Below are 22,550 nucleotides of genomic sequence, written 5' to 3' on the forward strand. Positions count from 1 at the left end.
GAGAAATCTCTGCATGCAAGGGGCATGGATGAAAACCAGCCATGATTGCATGTGACCTTTGGCTCCTCAAGCGCCACTGCATTAAAAAACCCACATAGTTGCATAAATGAATGGTACTACATGGATTTGGGGACACTGGAAAACCACTGTCAGTAAACACAGTTTGTCATTGGATCTATAAAAGATGCACAGTGACAGCCACACATCAACAACGTCCAGAAATGCTGCCAAACTGGAAAAGTGTGCTGTGGTCAAGTGGACATTTGGACGAGTCCACATTTCAGACTGTTTTCAGAAATCATGGACGTTGTGTCCTCCAGGTTAAAGAGAAGGAGGACAATCCAGATTGTTACCAGCACACGTTCTGCATGTTTTACAACTGTTTGACTTCGTAGTAAAAGAGTTTGGGTGACAGACTGACCTGCCCGCAGTCCACACCTGTGTCATGCATTATGAATCACAAACTACAACAGAGACCCTGGACTGTAGAGCATCTGAGGTCGTTAATCATGCAAGAATGAGAAAAAACTTCAGTGTCCGCAGTGGATACCAACTTTTTTGGAATACGTTGCAGACATCTAATTCAGATTGCATGTAAATTTATAAAACAAAAATCAGCTTGAACAGTAAATATATCGTGTTTGTACTGTATTCAATTGAATACAGGTCAAAAAGTTTTTGCAAATCATTTCATTCTGGTTTTATTTTTGTTTTGCACAACATCCCAGCTTTTTTTTGGAATTGTGGCTGCAATTTGTCTTTGAAGTAACTTAATTTTTTCTATTACAATTGTGTATGCTTTGACAGGAGAATGATCTTGCTTTTGCATGTGGTGTGCATGATGTTTCAGGCTGTTACAAAAATTCTGAATCATAGCAATCAGCTTTGCACAAAAAAACGACCTAGCAGCAACTCTGCCATCTGAGCTTGTCCAAAACCATACTCAGCCCTGACTTTTGGTCGCTAATCTGGTTTAGATTAGCCACTGGATCATAAAAGCTGCGGATCATGCCAGTGTTCAGCAACCCCAAAAACCAGACACAATGTTGGAATCTGACCATTAATGACAATTCAGAAAAGCCACAACAAATAACAGACAGCAGTCTAATGGAGCAAAACTGTGAGCTTGTAAGGGCCAAACAGAGACTGTGTTTCATTAAACACATTTTTGTGTACTGTACATGCATGAGTGACTGAACCAAACTGCCACAATAACTTACCTCTGATGGTTTCTTGTGCTGGTGGCGGACCCATGTGCTGCTGGTGCCCGTATTCTTGGATGATCTGGACCACGACGTCACCTGACCTGCAGTAGCAAAGAAAAAAAACGCAACAGTGATCAGTTTAATTAAAGGTAACAAACATGAGTCAATACATTTCCTTTGTGGACCAGAAGAGAAAGAATGAATATCCTTCTGGTAGACATATTTATGGCACAGGATAAGGAAAAAATTAAGCATACCGAGAAGTCGGCAGAGGCTATAACCTTGATGAATCGGGCCAATGATATGCCAGCACTGGAAACTAAGAGGCCAACAGTGGTGGATGAAAAGCAGACTATTCATTTGTCCAAGGTGGTAACAGCTAGGAACTCCCTGGATTGGCTACTGGCTTGTCTGGTCATTACCTTCCAAAGCTGGCTAGCTACATTTGCTACTGATTTGGCTGGTCACTTTCGTCTTTCGTATTTTATTGGCCGACTGGTGCCAAATGGGTGATTACTGTGCAGCAGTCGCTGGCATGCTGCAGGGGTGCCAATCACAAGATCAGTCTGACAAAAATATACAGGATATAAATTTATCATCAGCAAACCCCATGAAGGAGTTGGCAGAGCCTCCAACCTCATTCCCAGCTGAGTACAAGCAAAACACTCTGCAAGTAATAACACTTAGACAAAAGCAAAGTTCAATGATCCACCACAGTGTAGTGTGCAAAAAGGTGACAGTTCAAGCACATCCAATAAACAGTGCCAATATTTTATAGTCTTATCAGTCAAATGTGTATAAAGTCGATGCACAGAACACGTCTTCCCAGAGGCATCAGAGTGAGACCTCCTTGCCTCTTTGAAAAACAAAGCCAGACACACCTCCACTCCAAACAGTGTTCTGGCGCAGAGGAGACGGCGGCAGGCTCGCGGTAATAGTTGACCAGAGCGGTGAACAGGGATTTGTGGGTTGAACGGCGTGATGAATCCGGAGGGAAACTTTTTTTTCATGTTAAAAAGGGCTGGCAGACTAGATGGACGCACGGGCGGAGTGAACCTCTTCCTGCTGCATTAGGTGGTGCTGAGTTTGCACCATATTATTTTAAAGCTCAGCCATTCATCTCGCTAGGGGGTATGACACACGGGAGGTGCGTGCTTGAAGGTGCCGGTGGCCGCAATTGTAATCATAGGTTAAAAAAGTAATGGCCAATGGTCTTCATTACCTATTAATCATAACATTTTCTTGACAGTGGTGTGGTCTGAAATGTGAGTAGCCTACAATTCAACATATTTCTAAGGAAAGGAATGTTGCCAAAAATGGTGGAGAAAGTGTAGTGTTTGAGGGGGATTTTGGTAACCAAAAAAGAAAAAGAAAAAAAGACACCAAACTTTGCTCCAATCTACTGATAAAATACAAATGGGGAAAAAAGTAAAAGTGCCTTTCAAGCTGATGACCAGCTAAGTCAGAAGCTAGCCTCGATGTGCTAGTTACCAAGCTCAGAAGCTAATGACCATCATCTGGAGCAGAACATCTGACAAACTTACTCTGCGTTTGATTTGCCAATAACGAGCATTCATTAGTGTGACTGTTGATTTAAAGTGGGGAAAATGAAGAACAGGTCTCTGGCCGTAGATCAGACTTCATGTACACAGCGTGCCATGCACTCCGATTCACTCCAAAGAAACTTTATTGTCCCAATGGAGAAATTTGATGGGTTACTATACAAAAACAATAAAAACACTGTAACATCAGCCATTATGAACCAGCAGGGAATCGGTTACGTACTAGAAAGCAAAACGCTGCTCATCAGTGTAAAAAAAGTTCTTAAACGAGCATGTGATGGAGTTCAAGGCCTTTGTAATTCACACTGATGGAGGAAATTTAAACAGTGCAGAGGAGCACTAAAAGAAAGCACCCAAACAAAAACCTTTCCAACGCCTGTGGCCGCACTACCACTCTGACTCAGGCCTTTAATTGAAGCGGACTGATGATGATCTATTAAGAGGTTTAATAGGTAATGACAGTATAAATAGCATCTTGTTAAGCAGTTAGTCCACTGTGGTCCTTTACAACCTCATTAATACACAACCTAATGGCAATTAACCAGACACTGGAGCCAATATCCCACCCACTGCTTCAATCAGCAGCCATGCCTGTGTGTTTTCCCATGTGCTCATGTATGTGGACAGAGGAATGCTGTGTGCTGTTTTTCTCTATTTTTTTTTTTTTTTTAATCATAAAACTACTGCAACATATAGGCCTATTGCCGCAAGCTCAGTTTCATCTGTGCACCGCGAAGGCTGTCATTAAACATTGCATCACATTGGCAATTAAATTACATCACACTGGCATAATGGAAAACACAAATTTGCCAATACTGTGTAATATAGCACATTGTGACCGTGACTGTACGTGTGCGTGTGTGTGTGCTGCCTCCTACTCAACATATTTCCCCTGCCACCGCAGCAGTACTGCCACCGTGCTAATTTTACTTGTGACGTCTGAACAACTAACAGCGCCGAGGGGAGCGCTGCTGCTAGACTCGTCTTCAAAATTACTGACTGCCTCCCTCTACACACACACACAATTCACACAAGGACATACACTGTATATACAGCTGCTAACACACCCATGTATTTTCCACACATGCACCCTCACAGTCGCATACTGCACATCCGCACTTTAACCCACCATCACACACAGTTTGCTCACACTGAGATGGTGTCCCGGTCCCTCAGAGTTGTGCAGTTTTTACATGCTGACTGGTGCACACGTAGAGACACGCATACACACTTTCAGTGCCACAGCACGACAGTAAATATGGTGTGAATTGACAGCCTTTCAAATTAATCCTCCACTCAGCTGCTCTGAGTGGTGGTGTCAAAAGTGTACCACCTAACAGACTGTAGCAGGACACAATGTGCGCTGTAAGTGTGTGCACGTGTGTGCATGTGTGTGCGTGTGTGTGTGTGTGTGTGTGAGGGAGACCCTGTCATTATCCTTCAAAGTAAATTGGGGCGGAGAGACTATAGTTTGTCCAAGAATAATCTCAGAGCCCATGGGCTATTAGGGTTGGCCAATATATCAATAATACATCAATACTTTGACATGAAACTGTATCATTTTAGATTCTGAATATCGTTATATGGCATAAGTACTATCTTCTCCTGGTTTTAAAGGCTTCATTACAGTAAAGTGATGTAATTTTTTGAACTTACCAGACTGTCTAGCTGTTACATTATTTGCCTTTACTCACTTAGTCTTTGTATCCACGAAACTGATGGTTATTTATCAAAAATCTTATTGTGCCTATATTTTGTGAAAGCACCAATGGTGATCCCTACAATATTGCTGCAATATCAATATGAAGTTATTTGGTCAAAAATATTGTGATATTTGATTTTGTCCATATCTCTCAGCCCTATCTTCTGGTTAGTTTAATCAAAAGCAATGCACTTGGCACTTTTTGAGAATTTATGTTATTTTTCGAGAAAATATGCATATTGAGGATGGAACGGTCTAAAATTATCAAGATATTTTTATGAGCCATATGGCCCAGCGCTATCAGCTATTATCTGATGATGATTTAGCCTTTAGGGGTAAGTGCTGAACATGACTCAGACTCAGCCACAACATCTCTCCGTTCAGTTGAGGTCTGAACTGAAGTGTGATGTTCACTCGTTCGCTGCTGTGAGTGAGTGGGATGTCAGATGCCCAAATATTTCCACATTTTAACAGTTCAATTAAAACATGTTTATCTTTATCACAGAAACATTGTGTGCAATAGTCCTCTCAAACACACATCCTGGTTGGAGTGGTGCGCACAGCAACCATCCAGTGTGCACTTTCAGCTCAGCTGATCGGTGCTCAAACTGCATCTAAACAGGTTAAATCCTGGAACTGTGGTGTTCTTTGTCTACACACTGCAGTCAAACACTAGGCTAAAAAATATAAATAACTAAAATAGACAGCGGCTGTTTCCAGCGGCAGGATGAGGCGACGTCAACTATAATACATAATTTGGCAGTTTGCAGGTTGGGATGTGTTCTGGTTGTTGATTAAACTTTGCAGTTGGGTGGTGCAGATTAGCTGTCATAACAGGTCGGGTGAGTGCTGATATTAAAAAATCCTGACCCATGCATCATTAATTTAGAGGAAAAAACTGGCTCATTCTCTGTACAGCCCATTGTGTGTTTACCTGGAATGAAATGTGCTCTATAAATAAAGCTTTGAAAATAAAGTACCTACCCACCAAAACAATATGCTAAAAGTTGAATATCCCGGTCCAGCTCTACTCTCCACCACCATCATCTTAACACCAAAGAGGCTTGAAGAATCTGTCATGGTGCATTGAAGCTGTTCTGGAGGCTTGGGAGGGAACAACGCCAAACTAAAGCTGCATTTCCACCAAAAATATTCAGCATAGTACCCTTGAAACCCGTACTTACATGAACCTAAACCCTAGATCTGCTTTGTGTTTCCACACCAGACAGTACTTATAAAAGTAGGAGGGGTTGTTACTGGGGCTTCGGAGAAAACTACCTTCACTTCTCCAGTTGTAAGGAAACATCAGATGTTTCTTGGTCTTGAGAAGCTACATTACAGCATTTGTTCACTGTCACAATGTATTCTGTACTGTACATTTACTGCCAGACTGACAAGTTACTGCTAACGTTGTCATCTGCTCTGCCTGCACCGTCACATTTAGACTCTCTCATTTGCTACATACATGTTTTGTGTTCTTTCTTCTCAGCATGTCGTTGTTTATTACAACAAGGAGACGACCTTTGTTTAAGAAAAGGCTGCAGGTAGCAAGAAAAAAGACAAAAACACATCCTACATCATAGCGCAGAAGACAAGGTGACTGGCTGCTGTGATTCTCTCTGACCAATCAGTGGTTTGCAGTGTTTTATCTCCACCTTTTTAGTCCTAGCTTGCTTGGAAATTAAATCAGGATTCCTGCACCTTTTTCAAAGTCAAATTCAAGCACTTTTCAAGAATTTTCATGGTGCATTTTTGAGCTTATTCAGGACCTCACAGCCGTGGTGAATTACATATTATATACATACTGTAAATATACTCTAAATGATTATATCTGTTCTAAATCACATAAAATCGGATGTTACTGTGCTATAAACTACCAAAATTATGTCTGATAACATGCTACAGAAGGGTGACAAATTAAACACGATAAAGTTTCATGTTTCAAAATGTGTCACACTAAAGCAAAGTATTCATTCAGATACCAAATCATGAAAGTAATGCAATTACAATTTCAAGCAGTTTCAAGCACTTTATCCAAAATCTAAGCACTTAAACTTTGAAAACACCACATTAAAATTCAAGTGTTTTAAAGGATTTCCAGCACCCGTACGAACCCTGTTAAACAGAGAGGTCGCAAAAAAAACGGGGCAGAATGGAGTGTTTTATATTTGTACCATCCGCCAGCTTTTGTCAGTGGAAACCCAAAAATAACTGTTCTAATGTGTAACAAGTTGAACTGAACTGCCTGGTGGAAACGCCTCTTCAGACACTTTGTTATTATTGTTCTTTTCATTTGTCAGAAATGTGTATATACAGCAATGTGTTCATCCACAAGTCTGTGTGTAGCAGTGCTATGTTATGTGCATGTGTGTGGTTGGTATGCACATATTCAGTGGGACTGTGCGCTAATCTGCTGGACATATTTGAGTGTGCTCATGCATCTGCACTCCGCTAGTGTGCGTGCGTATGTGTGTGTGTAGGTTACATCCACACGCCCCACATGAGGCAGCTGCACCACTCCATCACTGCGGCCAGATAACCAAACGGGCTGCAGCGCAGTTGGAGGTTACCATCATGGCCGTGTGTTAATTAAAAGCCCCGCTTGGTGCACGGCGGCCAAAATTATCATGGGCATCCTTCAATTAGAAACCTGATAACCTCCAGTCAACAGATGCAGCTGGAGCCCTCGCTGTACTGGCCAGGGGAAGCTAACGGCTAACAGCTAATTATAACGGAGACGGCACGGCCTTCGGCAGCCTTCAGTGGCTCAGTCAGCTCTGAAAACCAGCCTGTTAAACCTGCTGTAAAATACCAAATACATGCACACCTGTGACCACAGAACAGTTAAACCTTTAACCTTCGGTGGCCCCACTGCAGTAAAACATCTTATCAAGTCTGAAATGCTACAGCACTTAGAATTCATCCTTGTGGATCTAAATTTTAAATTACCTAAAAAGTTTTTTTTTATTAATAAAAAGGGTTTGGACATTCCTCACCATGAGAGAGCACAGCTTTAATTTGAGAATTTCTTTTTAACTTCCAAGAGCAACATCCTTGCCTGCATTTAAAAGATTCCCATTTCTATTATTGAAGAACTATCAACCTTTCAATTCAATTCTCTTTTACCTGTGATAGGAAAATTGATTTTTGCATTGAAGAAAATCCCAAATTAAAATGTTTTATTAAAATCTTTTCTTCTGAAGTACAGAAAAATGTGTCAAAAGAAAACCGGATAGACTTTTTATAATGTTTCATTTTAGCCGTCTAGCCGAGGAACTTCAAGAGTAAAAGTGCTGTAAACCACTAAAAAATGTGTGTTCTGAGTTTGTCATACCACATAAACGTGTTATTAACAAGGTTTTTAAAAAATCACTAAGTATATAACTGATATGCATTGCTTTGGAAATATCAGTCATAATCTACAGTCTCTAGAAGTGTATGATTCAACTTTTTCACGTGGTCTAGTGTTTAAAAGCAAACAAAAATAATAAAGAATCAGAACATTGAGTCAAAATCCTTTTAGAATTGGACTACATGTCAAATTGGCACAGAGGACTGGTGACTGCAGTGAGTGTCCCAGCCCTAATAGTTACAGTGGCTAAACAATGATTGGACAAATGCTGTTCAGAGGATGGACTTCCCAGTGAGTCAATTCTGTGTTATTCAAACCAATCTAGCCCAGTAACAAAACAAAACCTCAAACCCTCTTCAGCTGAACTGACACAAAACCAAAAAGTGACCTCCACTCTTGTCCTCAACAGTTTGTTTTCTAGTTCAGTGATGTATCTAATATTCTGTCGGCGCTGGCCTGACAGTGTCAGGAGAACGGCCAAACAAATAAATTAGCTTGTTGTTGCAAAATGAGCGCCGTGAAATGGCAAAAAATTTGCAATGTTGAGCTGCCAAAAGCCAAGAAGAATGACATTTAAAATTAAATTTAAATTGTTGGCTGTCTCCGATGACTAAATCTTCCTATTTTGTAGTCAGTTATCAGCTGTGGGAGCCAAGTGTGCTTGTGTAACACTGGACTGCTGTTCAAAGACTGTTTATTATCAAATGATTTTCCAGCAGAAGCTGCCAGTGATGGTAATGTGTTAGACTGACCAGATGTTCCCACCATCATGCAGAGTATGTCTCATAGACTGTATGTAAAGATATATACAACCCATGAGACAGTCTGTATATACAGTCAGACTTCATATACAGTCTATAGTCTGACTAAGTGGTTGTTTGAGTCGGCCATGACTCTGGAGAGGAAATGTATCTGCCAGTTTATCAAACTATGTACCTTTATCAAATGTCTGCCTATGAACTACTATACATGTTACATATGCCTGGCATTACATCCAAAGCACATCAGGACACATTTACTAAGAAAACAGCACTCCACAAATGTGAGCTGCAGGTTTTATTGAATTTGGGGCCACAATCTGTGTGTGTTAAGCTCCTGATTTACTACAGCGGGAGCTTGTTACACAGTCCACTCCTGGACGGAACGGTCCAGCGAGTAAAGCCGGGCACAGATCAGCTGTGGGACTCGTGTGAAATCACCATCAAGATCAGAAAATAAAACCATCAAACATTCGTAAAATAATGCTTTATAATCATTGTTATAATGCATTTAGGGGAAACAGTAACATATTTCACGTTACTTAAAGCAAACTGTGACCATTTATAAAGTCTTATGACCACCTTGTAATATATTATATCACTCTATACCCCAATAATTTTATTACTTTACTTAAAGCACCCAATTACCACTAAAAGTAACTTATAATCACCTTATAAAGCATGATAGCAGTGATTATAATCATTATAAAATGAAAGGCTGCAATTAATCGATTAGTTGTTTGGTCCATGTTGTGTTTTGTCCACAATGCAAATATATTCAGTTTACTGCCATACACGAGTAAAGACACCAGAAAATATTCACATTTTAGAAGCTATAATTTTCACTTTTTTCTCTTTAAAAATTTATCAAGCCCATTAATCAGTTCTCAGAAAACTTGACGACTAATTTAATTATCGATTTATCGTTGCAGCTCTATAACAATGAATAATGGATAATATATTATAACTGTAAGAATTATAATAAACTTTGATCCTCGCCACAACAAATGACAGTGAGTGACCAGCAATTACAAGGTGTTATGATATGTGACCCTGCTTATAATGTGTTAGGACTGTGAGTATTATTAGACTATAATTATACATCGCTACAAGCATAGTATAACACATCATCAAGTATGTTTATTATGCATTATCATGCATTATAGACATGTAGGTAATATAAAGTGTTACCAAACTTAAAAATCTAAAATAAAAAATGTTATAAATGATCTAAGAGTGAAGAGAAGCAGATGGTCGGAGGAAAGGAAGGAGAAGCAGGTCCAGCAGCTGATGTCTCACTCAAATACTGAGGTAAAAGCAGCCAAACACACACACACACACACACACACACACACACACACACACACACACACACACACACACACACACACACACACACACACACACACACACAGAGTGAATGACTTTTCAAAAAAAAGAAGAGTGCAGCTGTAGCCTGCCGATGATTTCAGATATTGATCAAGTTCAAATTCAAGTTTAATAACCACAAGCCATAATTCCCTGTCTCCTGTTTGTTCACTGTTATAAATAATCAGATACCAAGTTCATTGCTTTATTTTCTACTTTGCAAGAATCTATAGTGTTTTAAAATGCCTTTTGTTAGTCCAAAACCCAAAGATATTGAGTTTAACATGATAATAAACAAAGAAAAGTAGAAAATGTCCATATCTGAGAGGCTGAAAAGAACATTTCCTGCTATTTTTGCATGAAAAATGACTTTATTCATTAATTGATTTTCAAACTAGTTTAAATTTTTTTCCCCACTTGTCAGGCCAGCTATATTTACTAGCCTTACATGGCATTTTCATCCTCTTTCATCATATTATTATTGCTGAGTGCTGTTTAATTTCTGTTTCTTCGCCCACCGCAGTCTTTCTGGTGGCTAGTATAAATCTCATCTGTGCTTTCTTTACACCCGCTTTTTCAGAGACAAAGAATATTCACCCCTCTCGTACTCCATCATATTTGCTGGCTGCTCAGGCTTCCAGTTCTGAGTATTTCAATCGTATCTGTGTTTTAAAAAAAAGGGGGAAGCCTTAATGAGCAGAGGAGGGACAACAGTGAGGCAGGAGGAGAGTCTATATGGAGAGTCAATATGAGAAATACCCTGCGGGAACTAAAACCAGGCAGCTCACCGTACAACAGTAGCACAGGAACACACTTTTTTGACAGTTCCAGGTTTCCTACTACCCCACACACACAACCCTCCCTCTCCCTCCCTGAATATCTCTCTTCAACTTACTGTCGGTGGTGTCGGAGTCGTTGCTGCTCGTGGAGTATTTTCTCCTCTTCTTTTCGCTCTCCATCTGTCAGGGAGGGAGGGAGGGAGGGGGGGGGGGGGGGGGGGGGGCAAGAGAGAAACAGAGAGGGAGAGAAAAATGACGAGTGAGAAGATGTTCACCATGAAAACACAAGTGTTAATGAAATAATGCGCTGATGGCACCAATCTGTCAGAGCCTCCAGCAGGCAGCCTGCCAGAATAAACTGACTCGATCACCGTTGCACATTAACGCTTTGGACTGGCTGGGAACTTCACAATGATACAGTTGTTCTGTTTCTTCGCATACAGTGGGAGTCCTTGTACATGAATTCATCCTGCATTAGTGCTGCATTCACTGGGAGCCATTGTGCAAGTGCCCTTTTATGCATCTGCTTTAATACTGTAGGTACTTCTTTCTTCAACTGAGGACGGCACAATGCAGCACAAGCTTCTCTCAACCAACTTAAACTACAACACTTCTCTGTACTTTTAAGTAGCAGACAAGGACTTTTTTCTGTCTTTCTTGGTAATAAAGGACTTTAAAAGCAATTTCTTTGATGAAGACGTCTCTATTCAACAACCTCATTTTATTGATTAGTCACCAAGGCGAATGGACACATATATATCCACTATAGAAAAGTCTTGAAGTGCTAATACTTTTGACAAACAAATAATGCACTTTACACAGTAAACTTGCCACCAGCACACATTTTCCAGCTGAAACTCCAGCATTTGCTAATTGGTGGGCTGATGGTGGCCATTTGGAAAACCCTAAGAAACTACCCAGCACTTTTTTCACCTTATCTCTCTATTTCTGAAAGAATAATCACTGTGGAAAATGTAAAAAATGAGGCTTGTGCTGCAACCAAACTGGATCCAAACAGGATACAGTACACTGGAAGCTGTGTACAAAGTTTTATGCACAGACCAGTGCCTAATATAAAAACTTTGCAGCAACAAAAATGCTTTTTTTTGGTAACCTTTAATTTTTTAGTTTTATCTGATAAACGTTAAACGTTATTAAACTTAGCCATTATAGAGTCCATAAAAGCATTAAGTCTTTCAGCTTTCAAGATAAATGTAACCCAACAGCAACAACATTACACAATATTTCAGTCACAAAGCATCCAGTGAATGGATCCTCTCATCTGAAATGAATGAACCGCCATCAGACACAACAGGTGCGGTTAAGACGTGGCGTCTATGGGAAAAATAATTCATTATTTCAACTGAAGTGATATGTTTGTAGGATGAACAGGTCTGCCTTTTGAAAAGAGCAAAATCACACTTGTTGCTTGCATTTACAGACTTTATTTGAGTCTAGTCACCTAAACAAACCCAAAATCACACTCTTTTCCCAAGAGTGACAACAAGTCTAATGTGCTCAATCCTCAAGTGTTGTACAGAGAATGCAATTTCACTTCAATTCACAAGTAACAACAGGCAAAAAAAACACTTTAATTGTCCCACTGTTGAGTTTGAGTCTCACTTCAGAGCTGGAGAGGACTGAGGAAGATGTGAGAAGAGAGCGAGGATGGCAACAAAGGGCTGTGTATACACATTTACTGTTTTTAGCAGATAGACACTGGAAGTCTAACTCAATTTTCTGTCAAGAAAAGGAGAGAAAGAAGATGTTAAGACTAAATAAATAAAGGCGATGTTACAGGCGAAGAACTGTCCAAGGAAGTGACAGGGAGGAAGAGGAGAAACGTCAGAAAAAAGAGGACGGAGCGTCAACTAAAAACTGTCAGTAAAAAAAATCTGACTAGAAAAAGGTGTTTTAATATTTATATATCCATCAAAAGCTTAAATAGCACTCTTTACCTTTTCCAACAACACTCTGCTCAAACTCTCAGTTGAAGAGAAAGCTTGACTCAGTAACAGCGAGAGAAATCAGACTGACAGACGAGGGCAAAAATAATGGCTCTACTAATATCAGCCAATATATCAGCCTGCCAATCACAAAATAATTTGTATCAGCATGTGTTTTCTGATATGCATGTATATGAAAGATTTTTATATGACATTTGACACAGGAAAAGATGCTTGAGGTGATTTAGCTTTAGCACACGGGGGAACATTTATGAGGATAAGTGGAATTATTCAGCAACTGTCTGATATTGAACAGTGCTGATGTTTATTTAGGTATTTATTTGTTCGTTTGCTTGTTTGTTTTCATTAAGAGCAGGTCAACTCCTTGGGAACAGAAGTTAGTTTCCTCCCTCTGGTAGAGACCCACAGACCTGGTCTACCACAGCGTGTCGAGGAGCAGAGAAGCCGGCTTTCACGGTGGATTTTTGTCTTTAGTATATCAACGTGAATGTGAGTAGAGGTGAGCCACTTAAGAAAAGTCACCTGCACTTTGTTTATTATTTATTCTAAAGGTGTCCCTGCCAAAGTGAACAGAAAAAGGAAAAAATACAGATCAGGGAGGCAAAGAAACAGCCTGAAGACATTTTTAATCTCTTGCCCTGGTGGCTTGAGGGTCGAAAGGAGAAAATATATAGAGTTCCACTAAGAGGAGAAAGGGAGGGCAGGGGTCAAGAGAATCTGAAAAGAGAGAGAAATGAAGCACAAGAAAGCAGCAGATAGAGTCAAGAAGTCAAAAGGAGGTGTTAGCGTACTCTTAGACCGAGGCAGGAGAGCCAAAAGAGGAAAAGAGGAGGAGGTGGGTTACAACCGTCAGTGTGGGGAGCGGAGATTTATGTGGCCGTAAAACTGGGCTATTCCCTCTTATATGGGGCTCTTCCTGTACCCCGGCCTCCCCGCCTGCCCTGCACACACTTAACTACTCTGACATTTATGCTGACACAAAAACACGGCACTTCTTCGCTGCTTCTATTTCCATCTTTTCTCCTTTTCCTCCTCCTTTACCCTCGCCCATCTTCCCTGCCGTACAATAGCGGGACACAGAGAGTCTGCGGAGTAAGGTTAAGTACATTATTGACTTCTCCCTCCATCTTTCCACCCCTTCCCCATCTGTCTAGCTCTACCTCGTCTTCCTGCCTTTGAGGAGAGTGGTTAAGTACATCATTGACTTCCTCCAGCTACGTCTGTCTGACTTCGAGTCTGCACGCTTGGATCCATCTCAGGGTTTCCCCTCGCCTATTAAACTCTCAGGCGACCCACTTAAACCACACTCAGGGTACTAAAGGTTTTTTAAAGCAGCCCAGTCATATTTTTTTCCCCTGACCACCCAAAGGAAAATGTGAACACTAACAAAAAAATATGACATTAAATAGTTTTGAGGATGTATGTATTACACTCGCCTTGTAAATGAGTCTGAAGCTTTTACAACAGCAGGGTATTCTGTGGTGGACATGGCAAGGGCTTAACCAAACATGGAGGATAAATACATGAGAACTTTCAACCAACCAGTCGACTGAATCAGCATTAAAAACAGGTTAATTTTGGCCAGAAATATTTACTCAGGTGTCTGGTGGTGGCTTTGATTTGTTGCATTAAGTATAAGAAACTCCTACACCATTTTAAATGGATAGGTCAGGTTTATGAAAAGCATTTATCATGAGCTGGGAGGCATGTTAATGCTTCCAAAATGCTATAAAAGATAATTCTTTAGTTTGTGAGACTTGAGAGGATCTGCTAGCAATTTTAGCTATGCTACTCCCACTGCAGCTCCAAGGGTAAAACTTGCACCGCTGCCAGTTTGGCTGAGAAACTCAAATCAAAAGCATCTATCAAAGCTTGATGGTGGGAGACCTGTCGAGCCGCTAACTGACTGCACTACAGAGTTACTGGTTGGTCGAGGGGCAAGTTGTGTGAAGCATGTGGGATCTGAGGAGCAACAGCATGAACTTCATGGCCATTACACTGAAGAGGCAGCTGGTGTCTCCACATGTGTTGGGGTAAACACACATCTGTCTACGCTGTGGCTGTACGAACTGCATACTGTAGTCTACTTCAAGAAAGCACCAAGTCATTCCAAGTAAAGTAGCTTCCCCTAGCATCTTTGCAGGTTTACTTCTGTGCATGTGCTGCAGCCTACAGTATATACACATCATCAACTCATAACCCAACCATTTACTGTGATGATCTCACGAGGGCTGACCGCTTTGTAAGTTCACAGCCTCTGCAGCTGATATAGGTATGTTCAAAATCAGCTTTGTTTTCTTTTGTTTTTAATCATGGAGGGAGTTGCTGCATCAGCTGCACTGAAAATAAGATATTCTTCAAGTCAAGCTGTCTTTATCTTTACCTTTACCTCTGTCAGTCACTGTGCATCACAATAACAGGCTGAAACAGCTGAAGATATGACAGGAAAGAGCAAGAGAGAGCAGGGGAATGACATGCAGCAAAGGGCCGCAGGCGGAAGTCGAACCCTCAGCCGCTGCAGAGGACTCACAGCCTCAGTACATGGAGCAAACGCTCTATGAGCTGAGCTACCAGGTCACCTAATCTGGAAAATCCTTTAATAGCAATTAATCAAGTCATGATTAATCATTAACATCACCAAAAACCATGTCTCAAAATCACTACAAACCACAAACCTAACTGTGATGGAAGTTGAAAAGAGTGACAGAGAGAGGAGGTGACGTGCCGTCAGCCACTTCAGCTCGCTCTGTGGTGGACTGGGGTGCTGAACTATAGCAGATCTCACCTGCTTTCTCTGTGAGGAAATCTGATGTTTTCACATCACAGATGATGACGGCATTAAACATCGTTGTAAAACACATTCATGTAAGCTGAGTTAAGTGTAGCACTGAACTTGAAAAAAAAGGGAGAATGAATTTACCAATCTGTGTATCCAACAGCCACATCAGACTCAACATCTAGAAGGTGCGTGCAGGTCAAAAGAGTATCCACTCACTCACAGTTGACTTTTGAGACCAGCATTCAGAACAACCTTAAACACTAACGCAAGCTTCAAACTCACACCAAGATGGTTTGGACATGGAGAAATTTCGGCACACTTGCTTGTCACACTCAACAGCCAGACCAGCAGTCGGAGTTAGCAGTAACAAAGCAAAGGTAACAACCACAAATTGTGTGAAAAAACACAAAGTGTAGAGCGTGCATGTCAAAAACCCTTTTGCAGGTGCTGGACCAAAAACAAACTGCAGGAAAGAGACAAAAAGTAATGCACATTGCACTGCTGACTCCCAGAAGATTTTATACATCAACAGTCAACAGGGAAGTGCAACAGGCCAACTTCACCAAAGACATTTTGACATTTCACAGTGGGAAAAACACAGGTTTAAAAAATAAAATTCATGACAGCTGAATTCCATAAACCTCCTCATACTAATCTATTGTGCATGCAGGTTTGACAGGGAAACACACACACAAACTGAGCTTTTAAAATCTGAGGTTGGCAGATCTGACCGTCAAGATCTAATATATTTTGCTTTAAACACATCAGTAACTACAGATCAAGTGCTTTGGGACTGAATGAAAAGATAAATCTATTTAGCTTTTGCATTCTGTGTGTTTATTTTCACCACTTTGGGCAAAAACCTTAAGTGCATCATTCAGCATCCCCCCTCTCTGTTCAGCCATGACTCAAGTTAGCTGCTGCTACTAATTGAAAATCTTTCAGGTTTTGCATTTAACAGATGGCTCAGTGAGGAACAAAAACGTATATTCAGTCAACCACAAAAGAGGGGGGAAAAGTTTTCACACTGACATATCAGTGAGCTTGTGGCTAGCTGCTGACATTTGGTTTTCATTTGGTTTGCTGACAATGCTAACCAGCCGTTGCTTGGCTAAGTGCGGAAATCCAGAAACCCTGTTGTGTGAAGACAGCCCTCACTGATTCTCCCTATAATTTTGTGTCTTTTTTTGTTGTTGCAGCAGCAGTTTGAGAATCATTTTGATTTTGGTTCCTCTTTCTGTGTTTGGTTGTAAAACTGTTTGCATATGGATGTTATGATAAAATCACTGCTTCCATGCAGTAGCCAAACACTTGCTTGAAGGGAAAATTGGACTGCCACTTTCCTCGCTGTATTGACCAGAGAGGGAAACCATCACAAGCCACTCTTTTGAATTTTGAGTGAAAGTTGTTTAGTCTACCAGCCTCTTTCACAACAAAAAACAATCACTTAGTAATTGACTGTTTGCTAAGCCCCGCCCTCCATAGTTACTGTTGCTATGACTGTCATGCTTTCCATTCCCACTCTTGACATTTTACAGTGATAACGGAGGCAGATTTAACATCGAAACTGACAGTAATTGTTGAAACTGGGTTTTCGATTCCACAGAGAAGTAAACAAAAGTAGGCTTCTTATTTCTTGCTGATGATCATGGATTTTGGCAGCTAAAATGATGACTCTTGTGCAGCTAGCTAATGTGAGCTAACGCCAGAGCTTAAATTGTTGAGTCAGGTGACAAATCCCTCTCCAGCTGACTGTTTTATGTTTCCATCTGACACATTTTTAAAAAAGGACCCAGTAAAAAAAGTCTGAAATACGTTATGTTATTAATGGTTGTGCACATACTGTTAATCCTAAAAGCCTGAGGCTAAAGCTAGCTTACATCCCAGCAAATATTGGTCAAACGACATGTACGACAGACAACAGAGATACACTCTTTAATGTTGTAGGGGGAAACACAAGGATTAGATTCAGTGCAGCAGACCTTGAGACAGAGATTGCCTCAGGAAGAGAGCTGGGATAAGAGCTAAGACAGCAAGATAGAGTGAGATGTGATCCCAATTTAATCCTTGTGAACAAGCCAGTTTTGAGTTTTGCAGATGCAGTGGCTGGAGGTAACATTACTGCAGGTAGTAAGCTAGTTGGCCAGACATGCTAACTAGGGCTGTTCTTGACTAATTAACCAGTCAGTTACTGCCACACAGTGAGGCTAACTTTAGCAGCCCTAGCACCAGCATCCCCCTCTCCTTGCTGGTTAACGTCCACATGCCTGTGCTGGACAGCACTGTGGCGTGGGGCAAAGTGCGTTAGCAAGGCAAGAAGGCTGTGGGCTCGACCTGGATAAGTTTGCATGTTCTCCCCGCTCAGTTGTCCTGTCAGTACCTCTGGCCAAGGTGCTGGAATTTTGACCTTTTTTTCTTAAATATATTACTCAAACCCATTCATTGATGTCAAAATAGCTGGTAATTAATTTAATAGTTGAAAACTAATTGATTAATCGTTGCAGCTCTACTAGTTATGGTTGCTAATCTTGGACAGAGGAGGAGCTTAGCGAAGGGTCAACTGTGTTTCTATTCTACTTTTGGGCTACTGGATTCACAAACTTTTACTTGACTTAACCTGATTAACTGATTTATGTAACATCCGTTTTAGGCTTTGAGTGTCTGCAGGTGCCTTTAATGACTGGATGAGGGGTTCAGTGTCTCTGTCACATGTAGCTGTCATGGGGTCTGAACCTGTGATTGTAAGCTGACAGGACAGTCTCTTTAACCTCTTGTTCTGGTGACAGCCAAGCATTTCTAAATGCATATGTAAGGAGGGAGCCGCTGACCCGTTAAAGAGAAAGAACTGACGGTAATTGGAAATGTCACTGCATCTCCTTAAAATCCCCCTCTTCCCTTCATTTTCGGAGCAGGATCACCTACGGCGTGAGGCAGACTAACAGCTCCACAACTGCCAAGAAAAGTCACCAAGTTCATTTTCTCCATCACTCTGTCTCACTTATTACATCTCCACCTGATATCCTTTCTTTTCCTCCCTCCACTCCATCTCTCATCCTTAGTTTCCATGTCTACTGTACGTCTCTCTGTCTCCCTTTCTCTCATGCAGTACACACAGCCCTGTCTCAATCAGTCCAGTGAACCAAAGCCCAGGCTGCAGATTGAGATATTACTTGTTCTCTGGAGAGATGGAGTGGGTGAAGGAGGAAAAAGGGAGATGGGAAAGACTCTCAAATGTACAACTTCATCTCAATCAGTCCAGTGAACCAGACTCCAGGTCCGCACTGGGTTACTTCCTGAACACAAAAGAAGAGACGGAGACACAGAGAGAGAGAGGAGAGAGACATACAGAGAGAAGCAGGGAGTGAGACTTCAACAGTCGCTCTGCTGTCTTGCCAAACTGCTCTAACAGATGGTGCAGGAATTGCATGCTTTTATCTCTAGAGGCAGAATTCAAATACTTTAAGTCACATTTCTTTATAAGTGTATCCATTTTTAATTTGACTTTTCACTTTGATTTTGCTGCTTTGTAAGACTGCTGACTGAAAGAGCGATTCTACTTAAAACCACTTCATTAAATCTTTTGCACGTCATTGAAAATGTTCAGTGACAGGTAGCTTGTTTCCTGGAAAAAAAATCATCTTTAGTGTCCAGTAAGTGATTTCTGGCAGCAGCAGCAGCTTAATTCAAAAGAACAACAATGATAGCTTTCAGTCAAACTAGGGATGCGCGCAATTAGTCAAGTACATGATTAAATGCCACCACCCTTGCTAGTTGGCACCAGAAATACTAGCTGCTGCTAGCACTGCTAACATTAGCCACACTGTTAGCCATACTGTATGCTGTATATACTATTCAATACTCAGGTAAGATCCAGAAGACAAAATTTTATTGCACCATTCTTTAGTGTAGCAGTATGGGGCAGCATGGTGGCACAGTGGTTAGAATTTCTGCCTAACAGCAAAAATGTCTTGGGTTAGAATCCCAGTTTGGACACGGCCTTTCTGTGTGGAGTTTGCATGTTCTCTCAGTGTTTGCATAGGTTTCCACTGGATACTCCAGTCCCCCGCCACAAACACGAACTATTAGGTCAGTTCTTCAGTATCCCTAACTAAGGTGCTGCCTCACACCTGGAGTTGGTCCCCGGGCTGTGCACATCAGCTGCCCCTGCCTACTCTGTAAGATTGTATGATCACAGTAAAGCTGGCCTTTGCCCTTACTGTGCCTTTCTATGTGTTGTAAGTCTTTTATTTGGTACATTAATGTTGAAAGAGATAAGAGGATAATCACTGATGTCACACAGTTGCACAGGTCTGACTTTATGGAAGGCCATGGAACCCGTTCCATATGAAGCACAGACTTACAAAGAAACAGACAATCAATGTTAGCTAACAGGCTAACTGCTAATGTCAAAGCAACTGATGCCATATGAAGACACATCTCTTTGGAGCTAACTCATTAGCTGGCTAGGTTTGGCTCGACTGGTTTGGGGTCAGTGTCTATCTTTGGTTTTAGAGGGATTACATTAGTCTTGTTGGGATGAAATAACAAATAAAATATTGCGCCATCCAAGATGATCCCACGAGAGTGAATTGTTTGCTTTGTTTTGTGACAGTTTGGGACTTTGTGAACCACCTTTTATTCATAAAGTAAAACCTGAAATGCCTACATCAAGAGAGGAGCAGGTTGGCCAAAGCCAGAAGAGTTTTACGAGCCAGACTGCTGTCACGTGAACGACACAGTGTGCAATTCTGCATCTACAGGTAAGACAAACTTCTTCCCTGCAGGCAACGGAAACTGAAGACACTTACGAGACAAACAGGAAAATCCTCATGCCAAAACTTTCCTGCGGTAGCCTAACTTGTCATATTACCATTGTGATTTCTTATTGAATCAAACTGTGTTGTTCCTTCATTTTGTTATAAGGTACTAAAATTAGAACTGAAGAAATGAATCGATTGGCAGAAAATTATTTGAGGAAAATGTCTGATATCGATTATAAAGTCCCCCATGACTGTAAACTGAATATATTGAATATATTTGAGTTATGGGCTTTTTTGTAAGCAAGAAATTATGACAGAACATTTTTTGCTATTTTCAAATATTTTATAGACCAACAATTAATCGATTAATAGAAAAAGTAATGGGCAGATTAATCAATAATGAAAATGATCATAACCACACACATTGCAGTGTATTGTTGAGTGTGTGTATGTATGCTACTGCCTCATTGTACTGTTGCTTTCTGTTGCATTTTGATCCCAAACTGTAGCAGCACTGTCTAAACCTGCACTCTGTCAGAGTTGAAGCATGACAATAGCTGGAGGCAACCAGCTGTCAGAGTCAATGAAACTACATTGTACAAGGAAGAGAACACTATCAAACAGAGAGAAATACAACCATATTGTGAAATAATGTGGTTTTGGTTTGGCTGAACATTTCTGACAAATAAAAAAATAGGTCCCCTGGCTAAATATAAAAAAGGAGGAAAAAATAATGTTTGAGAAGGAGCAGAGAGAAGGGAGGTGGGATCGGAGATCCAGAGATCAATACGGGAGTGAGAAGGGGAAAAAAAGGGATAGGAAAACAAGAGATATCCCAAAAGATGGAGAAGGACAGAGAGATGTCTGGAAATAAATCCAGACAGTGAGTCTATACAATGCCAAGAAAGACAAACAAGTCAGAAAAACATAGCAGGAGGCACACAGAGATACAGAGATGCTCTGCTCAACTAAATTACATTTCAAAACACAAATGACAGTAAATAACAATAACTACATACTGTAAAACATGCACACATATGCACAGTACACTAACACATGAACCAACTTAAACTCTGAGCTCTTTCCATCCTGCTGTAATCACCATGCTATATTAAACAGAACTAGCTTTGCTAATGAGCTCATTAATTTAAATAATAAGATAATGGTGTGAATATGAACTCTGTGTCTTAAAGCTACTGGGAGAAACTGTTTTAACTAATCCGTTTTTCCTCGTTAATATGCACATTTAATAGCAGGAACCTGTAGTGCAAGTTTCTCACATGTCTTGTGTTGGTTTGTTCCCAATTATGTATAAAAAGTAAACACAGTCAGGCAGACGCCACCATGGGGACACATCGCCCTGCCCAGCATCATGGAGTTGGCATTGTGGGTATAAAAATAGAAGAATCAAACATGCGAGCATATGCAACTTGTACATACATACATGGGCATATATAAAAGCACATAAACAAACACACACACACACGCACACACACTGTAACAGTTGGCGTGCGATCCGCTGCCCTGTGGCCAAGCTACGATACATTAAAGAGCTGTGTGTCTGGGTGGTGGCCTCCTTTTCATGCATAGCTCACATTAGCCAAGAGGAAATGAATGGCAGCCAGACAATGCAAACACACACACACACGCACACACACACACACACACACACACACACACACGTACAAACATAACAGAGGAAATGGCCAACAGCATGGCTAATAACTCTATCAGCAGGATTTGTTGTGATTGATCCAAAGGTAATGATCACTTCTGCCGTAGGTTAAGTACTGAACATCAGCCAAGAACGCTTCTCTTCTCTGTGTCGGCGACCAGTCGGGTCCACTTTAGTCCAGATTTATCCTGATTAGTTAGTTAATGTAATCTAGTCTAGACTAGAGTTCATTAGTGTTTTCTTTTAAAGGCCCTGTACGCCAAAACAGGTGTTTTCAATTGCTCTGGCTGATTGTACTTCTTGTGAGGTTAAAACTGGCACAGTCACACAGCACTGATTCACATCTTTGCTTTGTGTGGAGTTCAACTTTGGTTAACTTTGAACAGCAAAGTTATAGCCTCGACCAATAACAATTGTGTGTGTGGGATTCGCCTCAGCATGCGATGGTTATTTTATTATATTTTACCTTTATTTAGTATTTACCTTTATTTTGTACTTTATTTACCAGCAAGTCATTAAGAACAAATTCTTATTTACAGTGGAAGTCTGGCAAAAGGCAAGAGCCTTTTGAGAAAGGGAAGCACGTCACAAAACTCAACCTGGCATCCTGGTGGCTCAGTTGGTAAAGCGTGAGCCCCACGTA

At 40.9% G+C, this 22,550-nt stretch overlaps 1 protein-coding gene across 2 annotated transcripts in view; it reads right to left on the reverse strand.

The window, feature by feature from the left end:
* Window positions 1–22,550, reverse strand: part of jade2 (jade family PHD finger 2) — a 255,881-nt gene that overhangs the window by 210,068 nt on the left and 23,263 nt on the right. For both annotated transcript variants that reach the window (XM_084729924.1, XM_084729922.1), the window contains exons 2-3: window positions 10,843–10,906; window positions 1,221–1,306 (exon numbers count right to left, since the gene is read on the reverse strand). In XM_084729924.1, the coding sequence (XP_084586050.1) occupies window positions 1,221–1,306; window positions 10,843–10,906 (150 nt within the window). The remainder of the gene's footprint in view (window positions 1–1,220; window positions 1,307–10,842; window positions 10,907–22,550) is intronic.

This window comes from Lutjanus erythropterus, chromosome 11 (genome assembly GCF_056507025.1).
Source record: "Lutjanus erythropterus isolate fLutEry1 chromosome 11, fLutEry1.hap2, whole genome shotgun sequence".
Taxonomy (NCBI): Eukaryota; Metazoa; Chordata; class Actinopteri; order Lutjaniformes; family Lutjanidae; genus Lutjanus; species Lutjanus erythropterus.